Source organism: Drosophila novamexicana, unplaced genomic scaffold (genome assembly GCF_003285875.2).
Source record: "Drosophila novamexicana strain 15010-1031.04,08,12 unplaced genomic scaffold, DnovRS2.1 tig00000485-arrow-pilon, whole genome shotgun sequence".
In the NCBI taxonomy this organism is placed as follows: domain Eukaryota; kingdom Metazoa; phylum Arthropoda; class Insecta; order Diptera; family Drosophilidae; genus Drosophila; species Drosophila novamexicana.
This window is the reverse complement of record NW_020824808.1, coordinates 4,311,056-4,320,092: the sequence shown is the minus strand read 5'-3', so window position 1 is coordinate 4,320,092 and position 9,037 is coordinate 4,311,056. Positions and strand designations below refer to the sequence as shown.

Sequence of the window (9,037 nt, the reverse complement as noted above, 5' to 3'; positions counted from 1 at the left end):
TAGCATTTTCACTGTAGTTACCTTATGTAATGAAGGTGCACGTTAGCATGGGACCTCGGGAAATTCAGATGTATCTGTATGTATGTATGTGCATATGTGTTCTTGTACATATGCTGGAGTGTATTTTCTATTATAGCATATTATCCGCAGCACATATACATGCATTCATTAATACACAAATACAAAAGTAGTTAACACTTATGTGACTTAAAACATGAAAACCTGAAAGACTAACTTGAATTTCTAAAAATCACATAATATGATACGCACTCATAGATATAGTTATAGATTATTAAATATAAATTCTTACTATATGTATGCAAAAGCTTCACACTCTTCTATTTTGCTAGCAACAATCTAAGAATTTCATAACCGTATTATGTTCAAAATACATCCAAACTTCCTTACTGTGCCAAGCAAAGGGTTGATTGAACTCTTAAAAGCCCTAGAAAGCAACATTTACATTTTATTTAAATGCAAACCAAAACAAAAGAAACTAAAAATAAAATCTAAAATATGCAAATATGCAAAGCAACTTTTTGGGGTTCACTTAAAATGCTCGGCTCAAAACTTATGCTGAATATGAAAAACTGGACGAGCTGACAAACAGCTACCGTTAAAATATGAAAAAATGAAAAAAAAAACACCGACTTAAAACTGGAAAAATTATTTTGTGAATGCACAAATAAATTAACCATGATTAATTGAAAGGTCAAGCGTTGAGCAGCGGCTGTGAAGTGCATGAAGACCAAGCTAAAAGCTGGAAGCTGTGAAGACTTCATCAAGGCAGTGTCTCAACTGAAACTTAAAAGCGCTGTGTTAATTGGCAATTGTTCGGATATGTCTCGCGGATGCGCAGCAAAAATAATTTGTCTGCTATGCCAAGGTGACCTTCAGTCAACCGTGGATAGACAGTCGGGATGGTACGGGTTTTGGCCATTGAAAGAACTAGACTTATAATTAATATAATGCCGACGACTGAAGTGCATAGAAAATTTAACTACAATTAACGCTGCGCCTCATTAAAACCTTTTATTATACTTTGTTTTTGAAAGGGCCGGAGAGTATATTGGTTTTGCACAATCTTTGTCAGTCTTTTCCTTTTCTAAATGCAAGCTTTTGAAATATTTTTCAAAAAAGTAAAAATTACAAAACGAATTTTGGGATAAATTGTAAGAATGACCTACAATACATTTATTAGTCCATATCCGCCATCGTACTATTGCGGAGTATCTTGCAGTCGAACCCTTTCAATTGCAACATTTTCACTTGTTATTTTATTATTTTCGTGTCGGCTGCTTTGTTAAGCGTCTGCCAATAATAATTAATATACTTAAGTTGATACCAGGCTCCAGCTGCCAAAAGGTCATTAAGTCACGACAGGTAGCCGAAAATAATTTCTTACAGAACCTCAACACAGATTTCCAAAATATAAATTTATTTTGGAACATTAATTAACTGCCAGACGCCAATTGCGCCATAAACATCGCGCTTATGGAATACTCCGATGCCGGTGTAGCATAAAATTAGCTATGATCAAAGAATGGTCAACGAAAGAATGGTCTAGAGGGCAAAAGCACCATTTGGATTGGTCAACAACTAATTAACTGGCTATAGCTTTCAATTTGATGGGTTTCTTTTCTCTTTTCTTTAATTCTTATTTATGTCTGCAACTGACAGCTTTATCGCTATGAAGATTCTTTAGAAAGAACAAAAAGTTAATATGAAATTAATACCTTGGCCAAATGCAAAAAATGGAAAGGAACCTCAGCGAGTGACGCAATTTGTTGTTTTTTAGCCATGACTTTGGGTTATGCAATCAGAGATATTATAGAATGATTGATGACTATGTGCTGTAAGGGAAATTCTTACGTATACAACCGAAAGTTAAATAGTTTTCATTTGGTAAAGAGAAGACGCTATAGTTACTTTCCCTATAAAAAGTGAAGATTTGAGCAATATAAAAAATAAAAAAAAATAAATAAAAATAATAAAGGGAGCGCAGTAAAGTAAATATATTTGTAATAAAATAATAATTTTATATAACACATTTGCTAGAAGACAATTCTATTTAAAATTTATATTTCTTTTAAAACCCAAAAAAGCATTCATGAAAGGCTTACTTAGTTATAAACCCAAATAGAATTTTTAACTATTCTTTGTGTCGGATTCTTAAACGTTTTATTGATAGCATCTATTGGGTACTTTAATTGATACACCTCTTTTAATATTCTTCTTTGGCCTCGTTCTTGAAGTTTTCATCAATTATTTTTGCTTTAATTGCGCCTTTCTAAGAAGCCTTAAATAACCAACACACCTGCCGCCGCTCAGTAAAGCTAACAAAGTCCAACCCATTCCATAGAGGAACTGTAAAGACCCACATTAAATCGTAGACAGGTGTTTGCTTAAAGAAAAGTTAAACAATTTAAATTGTTGCCCGCTTGTCAGTTAATTTTGTGGTCGTCTGTGGGGTCTAGCCGTCGCCGGTGTCAGTCTGCTGCTCAGCTGACAGTCCAAAAGAGCAGTCAGCTGCCACGTGGCACCTGTATATGGCCAAAACACGAACTGGCTCCACACTAGCTGCTGATAAAGCATCAAATATCCATATATGAATGCCATATTCTTGACTGCAGTAACTGCAGTTAAGCAAATGACAATGGAACTGTGTCCCCCGCCTTAAGCTGATTTAAGCTAGAGGACAATTATGCTGGCTGCATGTTTATTTTGGCCCCTTGTCGTTTGGCTCTTGCAAGTTGTTGTAATTTTGGTTATAAAACAAACACAAATGACATTATTCGCACGAACAACAGGATGGCTGCGGCCGTAGTTGCTACTTCAACTGCAACTGCGGCAGCTGTTGCCGCACGACTTTCTTCTTTAGCTTCTTCGTAGCTGCAGCCACAAAAACAACAAAAACAACATTAACAATCAACTCGACATCGACGTCATGCGCAGGCACCTTTGTTGCGCATTAACTTCCGGAAATCACGTTGTTGCTTGTGATAATGTTTTTGGGTTTTTTCATTACTTTATTTTATTTTTTAAGGAACGGTACAATTCACAAAAAAAAAAGACGTGCACGCGAGCAAAATTACAAAGCAAACAAAAATTTGCAGTTGCCAAGTTTTTTGAATTATGCTGTTGATGTGGGCCAAAGAAACTGACCGATTGCTTGATGTACCTGTGTGATAAAAGAATGTTAAACAGTTTAAGAAAAATAATATTAAGCAGTATATTTTTATATTTTTTAAACGTTTATATATCTATAATACTTTTTCCATCGCTAGGTAACTTTGATCGCCTTTCACTTATCATGCAGCTTAGCCTCCAGTTAAATATTTGTAAAGAAATTATAATGCGGCGCAGGTCTGGAAGTGCTAAGCAATCATTCTACACAAATTTACTAGTTGATCAAGCAATAACTATCCAAATTGCAAAATATTCGCTTATCAAACCTTCTCTCGACTAGCTTTCAAATTATTTTAGGCGCTTCTTATTCAATTTAATGTACTCCAAACTAACATGAGCGGAATATAACAACCCAAGTTTAATAGGTAAATAATATACCTCTAAGATTAGAACCATCGAATTATTAAGCAAACAGTTCATAAAATTTACTAAGAGTCTGTTGCCAGTCAATAATTTAACAGCTAATGCGAATATAATTAATGGAGCAGACACAGTACAAATTGACGCCCAAATTAACTGGCAGTCAGCACTCCCCGTAACCTATAGCTAATGTCAGAGGCAATTGACTTGGGCGCAAATAGCTGAGTGCAGGCACCCAATGAACTTAAGAGTTGTCTGCAATTGCCAGACATTCTTGATTCATACGGCAGCCAAATGACCTTCTAAAGTGGCAATCAATTTTTTCTCTCTCTCTCTGTTTTATTTTTATGGTTTTTTGTCGTCTTCTTCTTTTTGGCCAGAAGAGTTAACCACGTGTTGCGACTGTGGGGCTGCGACGGTGTTGAAATGCGCGATGATCCAACGGCAAGTCGCTCGCTCGTTACCTTAACGGCAGTTGACCCCCAAGCGTTTGGAGAGTTAGCCACGTTTCCTTGGCGGGCCGAGCCCATTCATTTCTTTGGTTATCAAAAAACGCAGCCATGGCTGGCATCTCGGGCATTCCAACAATATGTTTTCTATATGCCTTATTTTCTGCACAAATCACTTGACCTTAAGCATTGTTGTAATTTATTTGTCGTTTCCCACACAAGCGACTATATATTTTTTTGTTGTTGTTAGAAACTCAAAGCTGTAACTGTATTACGACAATTTTTGGGTTACTCGAGCTCTGGGTCTCAGTTGGGCTCTTTTGTGGATTATTGTGCAACGATTCCCGTCTGCCATTGTTCCGGCCTGTGTGCAGCAGCAATTGGGCTTGGACTGCCGCTTATCAGCACTTGGCTGCACTCGGGGGCTGTACACCGAATGATATAATAGTCAGCGTAATTGAATGCCAGCAGCTATTAAAAAAGGCTTAAGCAGAAAAAAAATGTATATTGATCGGAAATTAGGAAAATATTCAAGTACTTGATAATTCTTGTAACAATAATCATTTTGTTACCATTTCCGTTGTGTTTACGTTTTGTTACAAACATCTTCCGGTTGTTAAAAAATCAATTGTCAATTATTGTTACAGAACATGACAAGGCTTTATAAGCTCCGTATAAATACCCTGTACTTAAAAGTAAATATAATATTATTATTATTCGATTTTCAAGAAAATTAATAGCTGGGAGAAGAATGCGTTAAAATATATGTAGGCATATAGTAAAGTACCCAAAACTTCCTGCAATAATTATAATTTATATATACCCTATGCCAATTCATTTTTATCAGCTTTTAGAGACTATACCAAGTTCATAGAGGCTATTGGGATATAAAGAAGTCTAGATGCGATCGACTGTTGATGTTAAACATGTATATTGTATATGCGATTTATAAAGTCGCCTGTTGCCTGTCAACTGTTACACTCTACTACCTCTTTGTCTGACTACAGGGTAGTTTTACCAACTTATATGCTACTCGGTAGTATCTTTAAAGATCCTAAACATAACTGTTAAATAACAGGCATTATGTAATCTGCTATGCTATAATCAAATTAAATTCCAATTGCCCTTAAAATGAATCCAAGTAACCAACCCCTCGCACCTTAGCTCAACTGTCTCAGATGCGCAGATTCCAACATGTAGTATAACACATCCGGACTAATGAAACGCCAGACGGCAACATCTTCATTAACAGCGCCGCCGACAATAATACGATATGTGAAGGCTTCCATTTCAACTGAAGGCCGGAGAGTAGACGGGGAAAGAAGGGCGCAGATGTGTTGACGCTTACAGGCGTTCAGTTAGAGAGCGCTGACAAATGGGCACGAAAAGGGTTTTCACGCTTTTTCAGCCTAGTGGGGAAGCGTTTTGGACATCAGCTAGTTTGGCCGGCTTGGGACGCCCATTTAAGTGTCCAATAATTCAATCACATCAAACGCCAGTCTAATGGCTCTCTAAAACGCCGTTAAAAGGCTGTCAATTACACCAATTTGTTCCAAAAGTTGAGAAAGTTGGAAAATGTTCAAATCGTACCGACAGTAGGCATTGCTTTTCATCGAAACGTAATATACGCTCGAGCTCTACACACAAATTATATACATTCATTCTACATGCTCAGCTCGAGCGAAACACAACTCTTTTGGTTTCAAAATTCTAAAAAAAAAACTTAAAATTAAATAGAAAATTAGTTAATTATAATTTTTAGATTTTTTATTGCACAAAATTTTTACTTCTAAAATTATATATGGAGGTTTTCTATAAATTTTAGTTCTTTTGGACTTGTTCAATTTTGGAAGAACAATACGCATTTTTCTCATTTATTTTCGGTTTCAAAATTTGTTTATACTCAAATTATTTTTGTGAAATACTTTTTTGGTCTTGCGACCGTTTAAATATAAAATTGTATTTTTGTTGCTGCTAATGAATAGTAAAAAACTAAATTCAAGTGATGTCGTGGAGCCCGTGACGATTGTCAGCTTCTGCAGGACTTTTCTGCATGAAGTGCTGATATTTCTGTTGTTCTTTTCGATATCGGCGGTGGTTTTCTTCGTGTTCTTCTCGGCGTTGAATAGTTTTGCCATGGCCCCAAATAAGCCACGACCCTTTAAATATTGTTTATGGCCCAAAGAATGGTGCAGTATTCTCAACAAGCAGCCCAAGCTGCATGAGCCGGAGTCACTCGCCATGCAGCAACAGCATATAGAACGGTCGCGGCCAAAATATGATCGTTTTTTGGGTGAGTAAAGATAAATATACTTTTTCGCGATATGTTCATCTTGCTATATTTTACAGATTACATGTTTAGAGCCACATAGCGGCACAATAATAAATACATAAAATATTCTGTACATATAATACATGGTTAACCGACAGCACCTTACTTGTCATTATGCACATATCGTATGTTCTCCACAACTGTGGCGTCACATAAGCGTTCCGAACTGTCGGGTCTTTCCTGATTAAGTTTGAAGTTAAATTATATATATGCCACCGGGCAAATGTCTCTCGTCAAGATTGAGACATAGTCCCGGGTCAGTATAAACAATATATGCATATATAATATATGCACTAACGGATACAATTCTCAAATATACATAAAAGTACGTAACCTCAACTATGAGATGAGCAGCACGCAACTCTCAAATGGCCATTATCAATACATGTGTTCTGACGCCCAGCTTTTCAATGCGTTTCGGTGGCAGTTAAGGTAAGTATAAATATACCATTTTTTTTTATTAATCTAAATTGAAAATCTACAGCTGCATCCCGATTCATTTCCAAAGATGTCTTCCAATATACAAAATCCACACCCCCTAACAAAAAAATAACTACAACTTGTTAATTATATATATACACATCCCCCATTCTCTCTGAACAAATAAGTAGCATTATATTTACCATAAATAAAATAAATAAATGATCATTGGTTATTTAAAAAATAAATTTTAATATATTTAAATTTACATCGGGTAATCTTGATATGGGCGATATATTAGAGATATTGACTTCCAGCACACTTTTTGTGCTAAGTAGGTTGGTTGGGAAAAATGAGATCCGCAAGTTCATATTTCATTACTTGGAATTTGTTCCTAATGAATGACATTAGGACAAAGCTCTCAACTAGCTGGCTCAAGCACATAACGACATGTATTGCATTTCGCCAGTACTGCAAGATATGCAATGATACACTTGGTAACAGCACGTTTCCAAAGCATGGAATGTTAGAAACTGTCTTGATATTCCAGTTAAGGAATGTACCGAATGACAAATGTAGGTAAACAAAATTAAGTGTCAGCTGTCAACATGTTTTCTTTTATATATAATTTAAACTTTTCGGCTTTAAATAAACAATTGAAAAGAAAATTTGAAATAAAATTGCTTATAGTTTTTAGATGTTTTCTTAGCTTACGCAAATGGAGTTGGACAAAAACAAGCTCGAGTCAAGTACTCGGCTGCTGTTCACAGTTGGCGGCTACTTGGACACACTGCTGAGTCACATACTCTGTTTCCTAGTACTGAGCGCAATAGCTTTGCTAGTTATCTTTACCGTTATCGTTGCCATGGACGATATAACCAAGCTAAGGGAAAGACAAAACTTGCGCTTGGAAAACAGTAGCGAGACGAAAACGCCCAGCGGTCGTTGTTATTGGCCCTCGGATTGGTGTCGCATTCTGTACAATTGCGACTGGAAAGAGCCAATGCGCAGGCAATCGACTTCCAAACCGAAACAGACCCAGCAACTAAAGCCAAACGTACCACCGTGCTCAGCAGAAGTGCTTAGTAAGTCTGAAATCATGAAGTTCCTGGTGCATCAACACCCACGAAAAGAGCTGGAGCAACAGCCGCCTGTCGCAAACGAATTGCTGTAGGTGGCTTTCGACTTGGAGAAACTGGGCACATCGTAAAAGAAAAGCTTTTTTATGGAACTATCATCGGCAACCCATCTAGTCACTCTTATTAAAATATTTAAACTAAGACCCCCTCAACATTTTATAAAGTGTTTCCTAATTCCAAACTATGAGACGAGCAACACGCAACTCTGAAATGGCGACTAGTATTATTGCATTACCTGACATTTGGCATTCGATTTTTTTTTTTATCTTGGCTTCATTGACAAAGGTAAGTCCTAACGGAATACAAATCGAAAAAATAAGTTAGCTAATTTCCTGACCATAGCTGAAGCTTTCTTTCTAGAAATTCAAGGAGCAATGACCATGGAATGTTTATAAGCAAGTCCAGAATCCGAACGCAAATTTTAAACAAATTGACAAATTTAACACGTGAAAATAGAAAAGTTTAGAGATCCCAATTAACTTTTTAATATATTTTTAATACTATGACAGCTTATATGGGATATACAATACATTGTACAAACGTACAATGTGCATAAACTAATACATACATAAACACGAGAAAGAAGGGCTATCTTCGGCACGCCGAAGATCTAATACCCTTGCAGACCCAATGCTCATAGTGCTTTGCCCGTATCTAAGAAGTACCGAGATAATAGTAAGTGCCGAGTTTGGTCAATATATCTTGATAACCAAAAAAGGTTTTTAATCCTGGTTTTCGACCGATCGTTCCTATGGCAGCTATATGATATAATGGTCCGATGTTGATAGGATTTTGTATACATATAACGAGCATAGTTAAACTAATAAATGCCGAGTTTGGTCAATATATCGTGAAAAAAACAAAAAATTGGTCTATACAACAGCTAAATTTTAAAAAAATGCCAAGTTTGGTCAAGATATCTTGAAAAATAACATGTATTTTCATACAACAACTTAATTTTCGACCGATCGTTCCTATGTCAGCTATATGATATAGTGGCCCGATCCAGCTTGTTTTGAGAGACTAGTTCGCATAGAAACAGACAGACGGACAGACGGTTTAACGGGCATGGCTATATCGGCTCGGCTGTTGATGCTGAACAAGAATATATAGACTTTATGGGGTCGGAGATGTCTCCTATTTTTTTT

At 36.4% G+C, this 9,037-nt stretch overlaps 1 protein-coding gene and 1 long non-coding RNA gene across 4 annotated transcripts; both read left to right on the top strand.

Annotated features, from left to right (window-relative positions):
- Positions 1-5,769: 5,769 nt before the first annotated feature.
- Positions 5,770-6,917, top strand: LOC115761652. Its single transcript, XR_004017758.1, has 3 exons — positions 5,770-6,291; positions 6,348-6,762; positions 6,815-6,917. It is a non-coding gene; the product is annotated as an uncharacterized LOC115761652 (long non-coding RNA).
- A 467-nt stretch (positions 6,918-7,384) lies between these two features.
- LOC115761390 lies at positions 7,385-8,355 on the top strand. Of its 3 annotated transcripts, none has more exons than XM_030703145.1 (2): positions 7,385-8,174; positions 8,250-8,355. In XM_030703145.1, exon 1 carries the CDS (start codon positions 7,469-7,471, stop codon positions 7,922-7,924), a length of 456 nt encoding a protein of 151 aa, XP_030559005.1. In that variant the 5' UTR covers positions 7,385-7,468; the 3' UTR covers positions 7,925-8,174; positions 8,250-8,355. The 3 variants fall into 3 exon arrangements, with proteins under 3 accessions (XP_030559005.1, XP_030559004.1, XP_030559002.1); XM_030703144.1 differs by having other exon boundaries at positions 8,238-8,355; XM_030703142.1 differs by having other exon boundaries at positions 8,232-8,355.
- Positions 8,356-9,037: the final 682 nt, after the last annotated feature.